Here is an 18,740-nt window from a genome sequence, read left to right as displayed (position 1 = left end):
AAGACAATACTCTGTTTATGGGATCAGAAAGATATGACCAATTATGAGCTGCTAAACCTGGCAAAACTGTTAATACTGAACACTACTGACAACAAATGATTGATTTGAATCAAATATTGCATTAAAATCGACCAGAATATCCAAAAAAGGCAACACAAAGTGATTCATGATAATGCACCATCACACACAGCAAAACAGGTCAAGGAAACGATTGAGGCATTCAGTTGAGAAATACTTTTGCATGCGGCTTACTCGCTAGACTTGACTTCATCTGACTACTATTTATTTGCATTGATGGGACACGCACTTGCTGAGCAGCACTTCACTCCTTATGAAAATGTACGAAAATGTCTCGATGAATGGTTTGTCTCAAAAAGCAACAGTTTTTTGGCATACCATTCATAAATTATCAGAGATGGGAAAAATGTATAGCTAGCAATAGACAATACTTAGAATAAAATATTATTTATCATTTTCATACAGTAAACATGTATTTTCTATACAAAAATTACAGTTTCATATTTACACACCTCATATTTATATATATATATATATATATATAACCTATGATACCTCCCCGATAACATAAGGATTCCAATGCAGGGTCATACACATTGAAATTGATTCAGCCGTTGAGTTACTATTATGGAACAAACATACATACACTCTAAATACATTACATTCCTTTTTGGGTTCGTGTAAATAACTGTAGTGCGGTGGGAAGGAGTATAATATAATAAACATGGTCTACAGTTGAAGGAGGAAGGAAATTTTTTTAATTATGATTTTTTTTTATGACTACAAACAGGGTTATATTATTTGAATTCTATTAAATTTTATATAATTTGAAGATTATTTAAAACATATATAATATTCTTAAAAACCATTTGTCAGTAAAAATTAGTATATGAGTGTGTGATGTAGTTTAGTTCTTATGCATATTAATTAATATGGAAGAGTATAATATACTGAGAATAATGTATTAGAGAAATTTAAATTGATGTAATGATTCCTGTGGATATATAGAGTGAAATTGTAATTGTATAATGAGGAACAAGGAAGTGTTGATTGTGTGGTACAAACCAAAACAAACTTGTTTGTTTTACATCAACGTTTAGCATACAAAGGTGTCACTTTGATCAGTGCTAATCTGAATAAAACGGTGTTACAGCAATTAAGCTATTAATTAATATAAATAATATAAAAGGCAATTTATTTAGTAAAAAATTTAATTATTCATTGTAAATTTATCTAAAAAAATATTTTAAATAATGGTGTCTCATTAAAATTAATTCACAAAGTGTTAATCTTCTAGTCTTTCATGTTACAGTTAAGCTTATTATCGCATTTACTGCGCTTTTTACATTAATACATTACGTACAGATTACTCCACAAAATGTTGGTCAATGTGTGAATATACTCACATTATATATTGGACAGAAGAGTTATCCTTCATTAGCCTCCCTCCTCCCATTTTTTTTGTGCACATTTCTTATCGAAAATTGTACTAGCATTTTAGAAAAAAATATTTTTAAAATTCTTAGATTGTTACTTTATTTTCTAATCAATGAATAAAAAATGTGTACATAAATCAATATCAAAATCTTTTTTTAAATATTAAAAAAAATCAATGATTAAATGTTATTTAATGGATGCTGAAACTGGGATAATATTTGAAACACTAAATTCTTACAGATAAACACAAACATTTATTTCATAGGCAAAAAAGCGACAATGTCTTCCAGAATTGCTTAAAACATATCACTTCTGAAATTTTGAACATATCACTTCCATCACTTAAATGGAATGATCATCCATTTTCATTTTATCTCTTGATAAAACAAACAATTGTTTTGTTCAGATTAAAATTTTGAAGTTTAAATACCAAAATTTTTTTTGTAATAAAAATGTAAAGTTAAGGAAAATAATATGATTTTATAATCTTTTTATCTTTACATAGGAAGTACAGTACTTTGATGTTTGTGATGGTGTTTGCGGGCTTTGTTAATTCCAAGAGTTGTGTCAGTAAGTAGCTTAGCTAAGGTATGGCCTACCAAGCCTGATAGTTTGAAAGTTAGGAATCAGACTAAGAAATATTTCAAAAATTTTTTCTTCCCCATGTTAGTGACAGTTTTAGAAAGCATTTATTTTCTATATTAAAGAGTGGCTCCCTCGATATCTATTCTACATATTACAGGCAGCCAATCTATAAACAGAATGTAATGAAATATCATTGCCTAATGATTCTACAAGAATTAAAATCATGGCTGAGTCTTCTTCTGTTAAATTTTGTAGATTTAAAATTGCTTACCATTCAGATCTTCAGGGAAAGATTATCAAGGAAAAGTGAGTAGTTCACAAATCGATTGCGAGAAAGGAAAATAAAAAAAAAGGTCAGGTAAATTAAAGAACAAACAAAAAGGTTTAATTTTTTATTTTTGTGAGCAAAAAAAGGAAGCTGATATCAAAATTTTAAGAGTATCTGGGAATATAGGAGAACGAAGATGGATTTAGTGCGAAGGACCTGTCTTAGGACAGATGATCATATGATAATATTGATGATAAGTTACAATAATTGATAATATTTGTATTTTTCTATCTATTTATTTATTTTTTATTGTTTCAGTTACTGATAAATGCAGTATGGATGATTGTATCTCCGCCACGTGCAATACATCATTATCCAACGCGTGATGATAATATGTTAATATGTTCATCATACGTTGATGCATCATATATGATTGCATTCGGTTACCCGATAATTCTTATTATTATATGTACAGTTTATGCTGTGTTAACCAGAAATATACCAGAAGCTTTTAACGAATCAAAACATATTGGTCAGTAATTTTATTTTTATTTTTTTCCATTCTTACATTTATTATCTTCTTTTTTCTTTCCACTTAATTGTTTTTTTATAAATTTAATTAATTACAGACTCTTGCTTCCTTTTTTCTTTTTCTATTTAAACTCCTACTCTGTATCTTTCTTTCTTTATTTACTATTACACCTTTTCTCTTTACTTTTTTTTCATGGTTCCTCTTTTTAATTCCAACATAGATTTTGTTATTTTTATTCTATATTTTTATAAAATTACAAAAGCTATTCCAAAATTGACTTCTGATTGATTGTTAATAAAAAAAACAAAACTGGAAAGAAGATTTTATTGTATACTCGTATTTGAATAAATTACTCATGTATCTGTTTGAGATTAACATCTCAATATTGTTAATCTACAGTGACCTTTCTCAAGTAGTAATAATAATTCCAATGTACCCCCATACAACCAATAAGTTCCTTATTGGTTTCAAATCATTAGGTAGGCTTCTTCATCTTAGTAATTTAATATAGTATCCTGGTATGAAACTGGGAATGTATGGGGTAAGTAAAAAATCTCCGATTTTAATTGCTGAAGTAAAGCTTCTGTGTAACTTGGAGAATTGGTTACACAGAACTGCAAAATTTTTATAACCATATAACACTGTTTATTTATATAGATCTTCAAACTTTTTCAGCATTTAATAATAAACTTTTGATTTTACTGTGATTCCAGTTTCCATAAATTCTGTCAGTAAAATTTGGTTGCAGATCCAAAACGGTTTTTCTGTCTGTTTTGGTTTAGTAGCACCTTGAATTATTTTTATGTATAGTAATTAGGTTTATTGTATAAAATCAAATTTAAATAAGTATCAAAATTCCTAAATTGAAAATGTTATTGTTTGTTATTTTTCTTCTTCTTCTACTGATACTACCAATTTTGATTACCATTGGATCTGTTTAAGAAGCGTTGCAATTCCTTCTTCTCTTCTTTTCTCTTCCTTCAGTATTCTTTCACTAAATTATTGGCAGTCGATGATAACGGGAAAACATTTTTCCCCCCTCCTCCAAAGAAAAAACTAAATTATTGATTTCTTTCTTCTGAACAAGTGTTGTTGATCATTTTTAACTTTTTTTACCCCCTTTTTTTTGTCTTCAGTCATTTGACTGGTTTGATGCAGCTCTCCAAGATTCCCTATCTAGTGCTAGTCGTTTCATTTCAGTATACCCTCTACATCCTACATCAATAACAATTTGTTTTACATATTCCAAACGTGGCCTGCCTACACAATTTTTTCCTTCTACCTGTCTTTCCAATATTAAAGCTTCCATTCCAGGATGCCTTAGTATGTGGCCTATAAGTCTGTCTCTTCTTTTAACTATATTTTTCCAAATGCTTCTTTCTTCATCTATTTGCTGCAATACCTCTTCATTTGTCACTTTATCCACCCATCCTATTTTTAACATTTTCCTATAGCACCACATTTCAAAAGCTTCTACTCTTTTCATCTCAGATACTCCGATCGTCCAAGTTTCACTTCCATATAAAGCGACACTCCAAACATATACTTTCAAAAATCTTTTCCTGACATTTAAATTAATTTTTGATGTAAACAAATAATATTTCTTACTGAAGGCTCATTTCACTTGTGCTATTCGGCATTTTATATCGCTCCTGCTTCGTCCATCATTAGTAATTCTACTTCCCAAATAACAAAATTCTTCTACCTCCATAATCTTTTCTCCTCCTATTTTCACATTCAGTGGTCCATCTTTGTTATTTCTACTACATTTCATTACTTTTGTTTTGTTCTTGTTTATTTTCATATGATAGTTCTTGCATAGGACTTCGTCTATGCCGTTCATTGTTTCTTCTAAATCCTTTTTACTCTCGACTAGAATTACTATATCATCAGCAAATCGTAGCATCTTTATCTTTTCACCTTGTACTGTTACTCCGAATCTAAATTGTTCTTTAACATCATTAACTGCTAGTTCCATGTAAAGATTAAAAAGTAACGGAGATAGGAAACATCCTTGTCGGACTCCCTTTCTTATTACGGCTTCTTTCTTATGTTCTTCAATTGTTACTGTTGCTGTTTGGTTCCTGTACATGTTAGCAATTGTTCTTCTATCTCTGTATTTGAATCCTACTTTTTTTAAAATGCTGAACATTTTATTCCAGTCTACGTTATTGAATGCCTTTTCTAGGTCTATAAACGCCAAGTATGTTGGTTTGTCTTTCTTTAATCTTCCTTCTACTATTAATCTGAGGCCTAAAATTGCTTCCCTTGTCCCTATACTTTTCCTGAAGCCAAATTGGTCTTCTCCTAACACTTCCTCCACTCTCCTCTCAATTTTTCCGTATAGAATTCTAGTTAAGATTTTTGATGCATGACTAGTTAAACTAATTGTTCTGTATTCTTCACATTTATCTGCCCCTTCTTTCTTTGGTATCATTACTATAACACTTTTTTTGAAATCTGACAGAAATTCCCCTTTTTCATAAATATTACACACCAGTTTGTATAATCTATCAATCGCTTCCTCACCTGCACTGCGCAGTAATCCTACAGGTATTCCGTCTATTCAAGGAGCCTTTCTGCCATTTAAATCTTTTAATGCTCTCTTAAATTCAGATCGCAGTATTGTTTCTCCCATTTCATCCTTCTCTTCTTCCTCTATAACACCATTTTCTAATTCATTTCCTCCGTATAACTCTTCAATATATTCCACCCATCTATCGACTTTACCTTTCGTATTATATATTGGTGTACCATCTTTGTTTAACACATTATTAGATTTTAATTTGTGTACCCCAAAATCTTCCTTAACTTTCCTGAAACCCTAATTTTACCCCCTAGAAACCCTTAAATTTCTTAACCTCTCTTTAAAAGTTTTCCTTTCTTATGTCATCTTTTTTAATGTCCATTTTTTCTACACCATTTTTAACTCCTTTTATCTATTTGTTGACTGTTTTCAGATTTGAGCTGAAATGTTCAAATTTTTTTTAATTAATCTGTTCTCATGCATCCAGATTAAATGACTATAAAATGTTATTCTTCTTTTTTATGTTTCTGATAGTTTTTCATTTTCCAAGTAATTTTTTTTCTGTATCCCTCTTTATCTTTTTTAGGTCCCAAAATCTTTCTAAGAATTTTCCTTTCTTTCTTTTCCAATTACATTATTTCTCCTTTCTGCATTAAGGATAATGATTCCAATACATAAGCCTTCCAGTTTAATAACTGTGTTGTAATGTCTAATTTTTGCTTAACATTGTATTTTTTATCATATACATATATTTGTAGTTCATCAATTGAAATGCTGGTTCCATTTTTTTTCTCTGGTATTATTAGCCTCTTTGTCGAATTAAACTTTTCTGGATTATTTTCTGTAGACATTTAAATTTTTCTACTGATTTATGTTCCTATATTTTTTGTATTTAAAAGTTTTTTCAATTTTTTATGTTCATAATAATTTTGGTTTTCTCAAAGTATATTTGCAAGTTGGAGTTTTCTGTTAATTTTTTTAGTAAGTTTTTATTGCTGCTTCTATATTTTTTGAAACAATTAATTTCTAGATTTTTTTTCTGTTACCTTCCTTTTTTCTTCTAATCTCTTCTCCCATTTTCTAATCACTTTTTCTAATTCACAATTAAACAGGACTGGTAAATTTCCTTGCCTGACACATGTTTTAATGATATTTCAAATTTCACACATCAATTTAATTTTAGATTTTCTATTCTTTAAAGTTTGTTTAATTATTGTAAAGTCATTGCATGACTTTACAATAAAGTTTAAAGTTTGTTCTGCACATGAGCTGACCTATTTTCCCTAAAGCCTCCTTGATATTCTCCCAGTTCATTATCCATTGTTTTTTGATGAGTGACATGTATAAAGAAAGAGTTTGTCTTGGAAACAATGAAATATTAAAACACCCGATTAACATATAAAAAACAAGATTCAAGGGATTACACATGTTGCTTACACAGAGTTAATTTTAAGTAAAGTGATGCTGACATAATATGGATTTCTTGCATACATTGTATTAATATCAAAAATTTTTAAATATATTCTATTAAGATGTAAAAAAGAGTTTATCTTGATCAGCATTTTAAACAATATAATCTGTTTGTTTTTTTTTAATTTCAATTATTTTTACAGTATTTAAAATTAATAATTTATTTAATTGCTAAAATTTAATAAATTTATTACTTGTATGTTTACCAAAAATTTATAATTACTGTTATTATTTCACCCTGCATACAATTTAAGATGGCCACTTGGCAAAATGGTATCATTTCAACCTTTCATCCATAAGGTCCTATGTTCAAATCTTGATCAGACTGAGCATTTATTATATGCTACTAAATTTCTATGTCATTTTCATACACATAAGTTTCAAGCTTATGTGGTAAACTGAAGGTTCTAAGTTCAAATTTTGTTCAGTTACAGAATTTTTCATGTCACCAAAATTTTCATCCACATTACCATATGTAAGCATAATGTTTATTTTGATCTATTAAACAAAAAATAATAATTCAGAAAAATAAAAAAAACAGCAAACTGCTTGTTAGGTTCAAAGTGTAATACAAATTTTGATCAATAACAAAAAAATATTATAAAATAATAGAATAAAAAATGTAAAATTAATTATAAATCATAATTGTATATACGTGAAAAAAGAAATAAAGTAGGAAAATTATTTTTAAATATATTTGATTACCCAGTTATAAAAAAATCGTAACATTAACAAATTTCCTTACTGACAAAGTTAAGAGATTTTACTGCTGTGTCCCTTAACTAGGATTTATAATATACAACACTGAACCTTGATTAAATTTTACCATAAATCTTTACTTAATTTTTTTTTTTTGTATTCCATGGAAAATTTTTCATAAATTATTTTTTTATATTAATTATAATTTAATTACTCTTGAGGATAGTATAGTGGTAAAATCATTGTCAGAAGCATTGTTTAACTGTTGATTTTCCAAATCAAAGATTCTGAGGTTCAATTCTAAGTAAAGGTAAGTCACATTTATACAGATTTGAAAACTAGACAGCAAATACTTTGATGGGTTTTTTTATCTCTGGGACTACCATTAGAATTGCTTCAGAGGGTGACATTTTTGTAGCTTGTGAAAATGCCATGCCTGACCGGGATTCAAACCCAAGACCTCCGAATGAAAAGCCGAGATGCAACCACTCGTGCCACAGAGGCTGGCAGATATACTTTGATGGTTAGGGTTCAATTAACCACACATCTCAAGAATGATAGTTCTGGGTTTGTAAAAGATTTACATGTCATACCCACCATGTTAAGAACAACTGCCTTAGGAAAAGGTAAGGTATTACTCATTTTAAATATTTCAGTCTATGTGAAAGTATTAGGTTATACAATGAAACACCAATTAGTTTGCATTATAAATATATTAACGTATTGAGGATACATTTATTTTGCATTTGTACAGTAATTTAAAATAGTCAGTTCAATTGAAAGTAATATTTACAATTTTTCTTGATCTTTCAAACATAAAGACTATTTTATATTTATTTGGATACAGCCCTCTCTTTCTTTTTTCTTTTTTCTTTTTTTTTTCCTGTTTAGCCTTCGGTAACTACCGGTTAGATAATTCTTCAGAGGATGAATGAGGATGATATGTATGAGTGTAAATGAAGTGTAGTCTTGTACATTCTCAGTTCGACCATTCCTGAGATGTGTGGTTAATTGAAACCCAATCACCAAAGAACACCGGTATCCACGATCTAGTATTCAAATCCGTGTAAAAATAACTGGCTTTACTAGGACTTGAACACTGTAGCTCTCAACTTTCCAAATCAGCTGATTTGGGAAGACGCGTTAACCACTAGACCAACCCGATGGGTATTTGGATACAGCCCATAGTAACTTATTTTTATACTCAGAATAAGATGTTCTAACTTTTCCTTTATTCCAAATCTACTTGGAATCCAAATGCACTGATTTTCTGGGCTGTTCACTGTAGGGGCCCAGTCCCGAATTAATTCTGGAGCAAGTCAGGAACATGAGAAAGTACAGCATCATGAATCATTGATGTTAGGTTAACTTTTAATTTCAAACAATTTTTGCAAAAATTATTGATATTATTCATATAATCTGACCTTAAAACAGTGGAAAAACAGGAATCTACAACTTTTCAGAAATCCGCAAAACAATTAACAAATGGCAGACATTCTGCTCTGGCTTGCAATTAACTCGCAACAAATCAACTTTGATTAACAAAGTTTTACACATGTTCCCATCTCATTCAGCAAAAGATGGTTCTTCTCAGTTGGTTTGCTGCTGCTGCTGAACATTGCATGCGTTTGCCTGATTCAAACTTACCTCCTCGAATTTCAGAAGCATATGATTAAAACAAGTGTTTAAAAACATCAAATGCAGTTCTGGGGATAGGATGATATTGATTATTTCTATATTCTCATTTCGAGCAAGAATTGGCTGGTGAATGCAATTTTCATATAATTTCACGTTTTTTTTTTTTTACTCCCGACAACTTTCCATGTCTCTTATTGTTTCAAACAGCTTGAAAGCATCCATAGCAGAGCAACATCATTCAATTCGTTCTTATGTACATTGCACCATGTACAAGGAAAACAGCTTGGATGAGACATAAACCCTTATAACATATTACCTAATTTCATGTCTGTGGTGACTGTGAATCTTGGCAATATGTTAGCCTTCGATAACAAATACAGCTTAGATGTGTCCGGACAAGTTCTCATGATTTTCTTGTATCCCTTCTGTCAAATCGATGATAAGTAGCTTTTTAACTCCTAAATACTTAAATTTATTCACAATAGTGGCATCTACGTATCTTTTTTGCAGTTTCTGTTTTAGTGCATACTCATCTGTACTCTTCGCTTGCGCTATTACCTCTTCCGCTTCACTTTACAAACATACACATATCTTCAAAAATCCTCCATTGCCATCTACACTTATTTTTACATGACCAAGCACGTCATTACACATCCTTTGTACTTCGCCAAAAAATGTTCATAAAATTTTCAACAGGCAATTTTATTTGTGGAACAATAAACGTCAATAATTGAACTCTATTATGTTTTAAACAATTAGTATTTGTATTAATTGTATTGAAAAATTAATGTATTTTCAAGTAATTAACAGGTTTACATAGTAAACTCATTAAAATAGTATAACAGCTTATATTGTACGGTATAATTGAAATGAAAAATAATATGTGCATAATTCATGCTAAAAAACTTTAAAATGTTTTTTTTTTTAATTATCAAGAGACAATTTTAATTTTTTTTTTTTTTGAAATTACTTTAAAAGGGTTAAACTATCATATCCAGCAAAAAAATCAGGTTCTTATGCCGTCAAATTAAAAAGTGTTTCAAGCCCACTGTGTATCATCCTCATCTCATTGGGTCATGGTGGAGTTACTGATTGTTCCAAAGCTGAACAGATTAGAACATGCACATTAAGAACAGAAAAAATGTATAAACAAAAAACATTTAATTTAATATTGTTTTCCTAAGTATTAGTCCAGTGTTATTTGAACAAGATTGTTTTAAAGCAGTCAAAAGGAAAATTTTCTACTGGTTAATCTCACCGAATTATTGTTTTATTTTCTCTTAAATTCTATTAAAAATGTACTTAAAATGTTCAATTGTTTAGTAAAGTAATGCATTATGAATTTTTTTTTAATTTTTCTGCTGACAGTGGCATTTCCTTTTTCTTCATTGTTTTTTTAAATTATTCTGACTTTCTTCATTTAAAACTTCAGAAATAATGTTTTAATCAGTTTCAAATTAAATAATCTCTGGCTTCGAAGTGCCTTAATAAAAATCTGAACTTATTATTAATATTAAACATTTATAATATTTACATACAATCCTACCTGAAGTATAACATCACCTCAAAAGTAAGAATGTGTTCTCATTTAGGTGTAAAGATGGGCTGTCAAATCATTATCTGGTGTCCATAAGTATGAATCATGTAAATCAAATGGAGTGATAGCATCTTGGTTTTCATCCGGAGGTCCCAGTTTCAATTCCCGGACAGGCATGGTATTTTTCATACACTACAAAATTTCATTTCCATATTCCATGTACAAGCTTCAAAGCCTCTGCGTGCAATTTCTTCAACCAAAAAATAAATAAATATTTAGAAAATTAAAGATTTTAATTTCTTTGTGTTTAAATATTTATTAAGTGCAATTTTGACTAAAAAATAATTACTTATTAAAAAAAAATATATAAAAATAATTATTTACCCTTATCAAATTAGATAAACTGTTTTTGTAAAGCAAAACAATACTTCTTTGGCTTACAAGAAAACGTTTTACAACATTTCCTTTTTATTACTTTTTTTATTAAATTACAAAACCATTTAAAAACTTTTCCCACCAAATTATTTTTTAAAAAATTAAATTATTTTCTTTTATAGAAACAATATTACTTTGTCAATGAATTTTTTTAAATAATACTACTAAAAAAACGGAATTTTCTGCATTTGATTCAATGTAGACATAAATTTGAACTCAAATAATTTTCATTAACACTTTATGAATTGTGGATTATTTTTTATATTTATATCTCCATGTATTTTTTACCTTAATATTATTTCATGTTTATATTTTAAATAATTAATATTAATTTTAATCACACCTATTTTTATTTTATAACTCACCAGTCGGGGCTCACTTTGCTCACCCAACTGTTTAGCCTGATCTGGGGTCTGAGGATTCAGACGGCAAAGCCCCCTGGATCCCTAGACCCCAGGTCGGCCCAGGTGAACCTTGGAGCCAACCCACAGGCTCCCCAGAGCCTACCACAGCGCCACTTCACTCACCATTCCTGTCTATCGAGGGATTAGTTTTAGTCCCTGGACTGCTGAAGAGCTCACTTCACTTCCCATTACCGTCTTGCCAGGGGACTTCACTCGCCATTCTCATCTAGCCAGAGGGCTCTGCTCCCTGCACTCTCACTATGTTCATTACCCTCATGGTTATGAGAATAATACTGATGTAATTAGGCTTTATAGAAACCTGAAAAAGAAACTTAATTACAACAGACAGAAGTGTAGTAACTAAAGGTAATTAAAATACACACACCTTTGACAACAATAAATTCATAACTTATTTCTGTTGCCTTTATGACAGAAATATAATAATGAAGTAAAAGGATTAATCTTTTTTTTCTTTAATTTACAACTTTACCCCATCCCTCATCCCACCAGGAAACTAGAGCCTTAGTCTATATCTTAAAACCTTCCCTGGACAAATAATAATATTTTGTGAAATTTTCATCGAAATCGATTAAGAAGTTTTTCAATTATTAGGGCGCACACAAAACTAATATCATCTTTTATTTATATAGATTAATTGTGTGTTTCATGATGTTGCAAAGATCTAAGTTCTATAGTAGTTTCCCTTGATTCATCCAGGCAAATGCAAGAGCATTTCCTTTTTTTATTCATGGAGTAGCACCTTTACTCATTAATGATGTGATCTGTACAATATATTATTATGTAACTATTAGAATGAAAGATTTATTTAGTTTGCAGATAAGCTTCAATCATTTCATTATCTCAAATTTACAAAATTTCATTTTTCTGAACATCCTGCATTTCTGTTGTATTTTTTTAAAATAATATTAGTAATAGATGCTTATCATTTTATTCCAGGATTGTTTTTATGAACATAATGCATGAAGAATACTTTTTTTATTTACTACATCATTTGCCAGTTTTTCTTCATTTTCTCATTTATTACTTGATTATTATAATTCTTATTTCCTTTCTATATTATTCTATTTTGATTATGCACTAATTTTCTAAAATATATTTCATTATTGCAGCAGATGTATTTTTCTTAAATTAATCAATACACCCAAGTAGATACTTTATCAAATTTTCAGTTTTTTGTATTTTTATAGAAAAATATGATTATAGTTACATTTATAGCAGACTTTCTTATGTAATATTGTATAAAAATTGTTCAAATGGTATTTTCCATCTTGATTTTATTAAGGAACTGATTTAATTATCTAGTAATTCAAATAAATGAAATTAATTATATTTAATAATAATAAATATTTTATAAAATATAATTTATTATATTACACTACATTTAATTAAACCAAAGTATAAAACAAAATAAGTTTCAGTGATTGATGTAATAGTTTAAATTGGAAAATAAGATATTTATACTTTTACAGGTTTTACAATGTATACAACATGTGTAATTTGGCTTGCTTTTGTACCTCTTTACTTTGGTACTGGAAGTCATATGCCTCTTCGTATAACAAGTATGGCTGTTACAATAAGCCTTTCTGCAAGCGTTACAGTTGCATGTCTTTTTTCACCAAAGGTAAGTTCATCATTTCATTTAAACTTAAAATGCTAATGTCTTAAAAACAACCTATGTTGTTGACCGAACAGGAAACATTTGACAAATCTGTCTAAGTCAAAAAATGGCATTTATAGCAAATTGCTGAGATCACTCTTTGTTTCCTGCATCTCCACTAGAAGTATACACAAACTTTCAGTCAGATAAATTCATAATTTTGTTGTCGGCAGTCAGTTGAGTCATCATTTATTGTGATTTAGTGAAAAATGAATGAAAGAGAACTTTATGAGATTAAAAAAAAAACAACCCAGGGGTAATGTGGTTAAATATTATGGTGTGTCAGCTCCATGAATTAGAAAAGTTTACATACATTTTTGTTATTTTCGGCAACCATAAATGGTATCATTTATGTGGAAATGCTTCAAAATATTTTAATTCTTCAGTTAGATGATGATAACCAAGATGGACACCATTACCATCAGCAGACTGTGGCACCATCTCACTACCACCTAGAAGTCCAAGATTTCCTTGATATTCAATTCCCAGGTCGGTGGATTGAGCGTGAAGGTCCAATCGCACAGCCACCTTGCTCCCCATATTTGACCAAGCTAGATTTTTTCTTGTAGGGTTTCATTAGAAATCAGTTTATGTATCATCTTTGCCCACTGATCTTGTTGAGCTAGCACTTAAAATTAACACTGAAGCTGCAGAGGTAATGCCCAACTTACTGGCTACAGTCTGGAAAGTAATTGATTTCAGTAGTTATGTATACAATACAAATGGAAGCCATATCGAACCAAAGTAAATGTTGGGTGACAAACTTGTTGTGTTTTTCAGTGAAATGAGACCTCAACCAAATCTGTAAGTTACTTCAGTACAGTTCTGTATGTTTTAAAATTGTGAAGTTTTTTTTGAATTGCCCGGTATTATGAAGACTTGAATAAACCATAGAAAAAGGATGAGATAAAAAATCTGAGCATTGTTGAACTTAGTATATAGACTTAAAAAATCTGTGAATATTTTTCCTGTGACATTTTTGTACTAGTAGACTATGAATATAGTCATCTTTTTATAACATATAACTAACTATATTTTCTATAAATTCTGATTCACATTGTATAAATAAAATTGTGTTTTTTTTCTTTCACCAGTACAGTTATTGTTGATAGGCTTTGTGCAGTAAAAACTTAATCTTTTAGTGTACCCGATTATCATCAATAATTAGTTCATCATAAGTGTTTTTTGCTTCTTGAGGTGCAGTAGTTCAATATTTGAAATAAAAAAGATTAAAAAAATAAATGCTTATTTCATTTTTTATCATTTAATCTAGCATATTTTGTTATGAGTATTTACATGAGACGATTATTTAGCAGTAAGGTAACTGATATACTTATTCTGTGATAAATAATTGTTCATAATCCTCAAAAATCTGTAGGTAATATTTTTATTTAACTGTTTACAAGTTGATTTGTACCCTTAATTTGCATTTTATAATAACTTTTCTAAGAAAAGATCAGTATTACTTTTGGTTACATAGTAGAGGGGGTGAAAATGAATTTTCTTTTTTTTGAGGTATGAGGATCCAAAAATACCATTCATTTAAATTGGAGTTATTAACTCTATTCTTTGGTTAGTCAAATATAAAAAAACTAAATAAGTTAGAAAATTATCCAAATTAATAGAAAATTTTCCAATGCAGTTGATTAGGTCAATAACCAAACAAACAATTACATTGGAAAATTTTCTATTAATTTGAATAATTTTCTAACTTATTTAGTTTTATATATATATATATATATATATATATGCTGCAGGTTAGAACATTGATATTTATGTGCGGTGTCTATTGTTAACAATATTAAACCAAATTAAAAAATAATAAAACCAGATTAAACTGGTACAAGATTTTTTTTTTTATTAAATTTATTCTGAAATACAGTAAAATATATTTGTCCAGCTATTACTTTAATATTCATGGACTGAGTGTTAACTTTTATTTTAAGATATGTCTGATGTAATATGGATGTACAACAACTTTACAGCACCATTTGATATCAAAATCTGATTTGCATAACTTTTCATGTTATTGATTTATATATATATATATAAATCCCCAATTTTTTATGGGTGTCATGGTTTTCATGGTCATAAATTCATATAAAGAATGTTGTTTTTTTTTTTTGAGTGATAGAACTTTTGATAGAGGTAGCTGCCATTTGTTTTGTTTTGTCATTTAAGATCAGTGAGCATTGGCAAAATGATCATGGAAAAACTTACATCGCAACAACGTTTACAAATTTTAGAAATATATTTCTAAAATCAATGTTCTGTTCACCAGACATATAGAGCACTTCATAATTTTTATGGTCCAAATAATCATCCAACAGAGTAACTTATTCATCGAACTATTGATAAATTTCAAAAAAACATTTACTCTCTATGGAAAACCAACAAGACAAAGATCTGTATGTACAGATGAAAATGTCGGTGCTGTCAGTGATAGTGTTGAAGAAGATCAAATGTGTCTATCCATCGCCGTTCTCAACAACTTGGATTTTGTCCATCCACTACATGAAAATCTATACATAAAGATGTTGGTCTACATCCATACAAGACGCAAATGGTGCAAGAAGTGAAGCTGCAAGACCATAATAAGCATAATTTGTTTTGTGAATGGTGCCTAAATCAAATGGAAACTGATCCACTTTTTTATCAAAAAATCTTGTTTAGTGACAAAGCTCATTTCTGGTTAAATGGTTATGTCAGCAAGCACAATTACCATATATTGAGTAAGATCAATCCTCAGAAAATTTATGAGTTTCCATTGCATCCTGAAAAATGCACTGTATGATGTGGGTTACATGCTGGAGGCATCGTCGGTCCTTATTTCTTTAAAAATGAGGCCAGAGCACATGTTACTGTCAATGGTGATTATTACAGATCAATGATGATTATTTGTTTCCAAATTTGCATGACATCGACCTGCAATAGTTTTGGTTTCAACAGGATAGTGCCACACCTCATATTACTGCCAAAACAATTGATTTATTGAGACAACAATTTAGCGACAAAATTATTTCACGAAATGGTCCAGTAAATTGGCCTCCAAGATCATGTGACCTAATGCCAGTGGATTTGGGGATATCTGAAATCTCTGGTTTATGCTGATAAACCAGCAACAATTGATGCTTTGGAAACAAACATAACTCATGTTATTAATGAAGTACATTCCCAATTACTTAAAAAGTGGTTTAAAAATTGGACTGAGTTCATCAAAGTTAGTAGTGGTGAACATATGCTGAAAATTATTTTCAAAAATTAAATGTCAAAAAATTGTCTTTCATATAAAAACAAAATTGGCTTCAAACTTACCTTTTTAAGTGTTTTATTTCAATTCAAATTTCTATCACTCTAAAAACAATACATATTGTACATACATATTACAATAGAGCATTGTAATATGCTCTATTGCAATATGCAATATATGCACACATATTGCATAGAGCATTGTGGGACAATTAAATAAGCCTTCTGGCACTGTTCGTTAGGAACAGTGGTATCCTAAGGAACAGTGTACTAACTTCCTTAGGAACACTAGGATGTGGGAGAATGTTTTATCCCCCTGTTCATTATAGAGCATGGACATCAGTCCCTTGCTTCTGGGTCTCTCTATTTATCTGTCAGGTATTTAATTTTTATGGCAGTTATTTATTCATTTTTAATTCAAGATAGACAAAATTTGGGATTGCATTCCAATTTTTTGTTACGTAGTGTTTGTGAAGTAATTTACTTGGGTTATTCCTCAGAAGATTAACAAGATATTTGTGTCCTCTTGACATGATCTCCTTCAGTGTATTCCCTGAAGGCCTTTCAGTCTAGCAGGGATCCACCTGATTGGACCTAGTTTATGGAGGGTCCAATGTGATACCTTTATGGAGAGAGTTGTGTGTGGTGTTGATAGGCAGTTGCTTGATTAGTAATTGTCAGATTAAGGAAGAATAGGAAATCTAGTACTCCTTAATGACAAATTAACCTATTTCTCAAGGTCATTGAATTTATATGCTAAAAGGATTAACTTTTAAATAACAGTTTTTTTACCATTGACTAAGAGAAATGAAACTGTTCTTTTTCGTTTTAATTATATCACTACTTTAGTAGATGTAAATCTTTGTTAAAATATAATATATATATTTTTTTTTCAGCTTTACATTATTTTAATCCGACCAGAAAGAAATATTAGACAAAGTATGATGCCAAACTCTAGACATGGTGGGGGTACAATGAAAACAACCACAGCTGCTAGTGTAATGGTTGGTGCAGTACCACTAACTGGTAGAGCACAAAGTTTTACTAATAAAGGTAATTTTATTATACATTTACATTTGTTTTTAATTTATGATTTTTTTTCCATATTAGTATAAAAATTGTATAACAAATAAATGAAGACAATATAATTAACATTCCATAATGATTTAGAAATAAATTTAAAAAAATTTTAATTAGCATAAATATAAAAATATACGTAACCATTAGGTATCATTAAATTTAGTTTAAAACACCACAAAATTTTAATTATTACCATAAAAAATTTTTAATTAATTTCAGTATTTAGTATTCATCTATTTCCTCAGTGATAAAAGCTGAAAACTATTTCCACCCTAACAAAGATTCCTTTAGGAACAGATAAGTTTTAAGTAGGTAGGTTAAAATTCCCCTACATTCTACATCCTTAACAATTTGTTTTACATATTCCAAACGTGGCCTGCTTACACAATTTTTTCCTACTAGCTGTCCTTCCAATATTAAAGCAACTATTCCAGGATGCCTTAGTATGCGGCCTATAAGTCTGTCTCTTCTTTTAACTATATTTTTCCAAATGCTTCTTTCTTCATCTAGTTGCCGCAATACCTCTTCATTTGTCACTTTATCCACCCATCTGATTTTTAACATTCTCCTATAGCACCATATTTCAAAAGCTTCTAATCTTTTCTTCTCCGATACTTCGATCGTCCAAGTTTCACTTCCATATAAAGCGACACTCCAAACATATACTTTCAAAAATCTTTTCCTGACATTTAAATTAATTTTTTATGTAAACAAATTATATTTCTGACTGAAGGCTCGTTTCGCTTGTGCTATTCGGCATTTTATATCGCTCCTGCTTTGTCCATCTTTAGTAATTCTTTACTAGTACAGTGCCACTCAAATTAATTGGAATACTCAATGAAAAGCAGCAAATTCCTCTTAATACACAATTTGTTGACAATAAACAGTACAGATTTATTTAATAGTTGACATATGTTCTCCTTTTTTCTTTATTACCTTATGATAACATTTAGACATCAGTTTAACTAGTTTTCCACATCTTTTTTTGTCATTTAATCATCATGATTATTGATTATTAAAGAAATCACAGAAGTTTTTATTTCAGAACCAATATTCTTAAACAACTTTTAATTTTATTTACTCTGGCCAACATTCAGTAAACATCCTCTACGACATGTTTGTATGTTGAAATAAAGTAATAATTCTGTTATGTTTTCAAGATGTGTAAATCTTCTTCAGTAAA

General features: G+C 29.5%; 1 protein-coding gene across 5 annotated transcripts in view; it reads left to right on the top strand.

The window, feature by feature from the left end:
• The window catches only part of LOC142333582 (metabotropic glutamate receptor-like), an 876,009-nt gene that overhangs the window by 805,676 nt on the left and 51,593 nt on the right, over positions 1–18,740 (top strand). For all 5 annotated transcript variants that reach the window (XR_012758640.1, XM_075380890.1, XM_075380889.1 and 2 more), the window contains exons 11-13: positions 2,627–2,840; positions 13,041–13,192; positions 17,374–17,530. Coding sequence is in view for 4 of the 5 variants with exons in the window: in XM_075380890.1 (XP_075237005.1) it covers positions 2,627–2,840; positions 13,041–13,192; positions 17,374–17,530 (523 nt within the window). In the remaining variant the exon portion in view is untranslated. The remainder of the gene's footprint in view (positions 1–2,626; positions 2,841–13,040; positions 13,193–17,373; positions 17,531–18,740) is intronic.

This window comes from Lycorma delicatula, chromosome 13, assembly GCF_047948215.1.
Source record: "Lycorma delicatula isolate Av1 chromosome 13, ASM4794821v1, whole genome shotgun sequence".
Taxonomy (NCBI): Eukaryota; Metazoa; Arthropoda; class Insecta; order Hemiptera; family Fulgoridae; genus Lycorma; species Lycorma delicatula.
The sequence above is the reverse complement of the archived record's forward strand: the minus strand, read 5'-3'. Positions and strand labels throughout refer to the sequence as shown.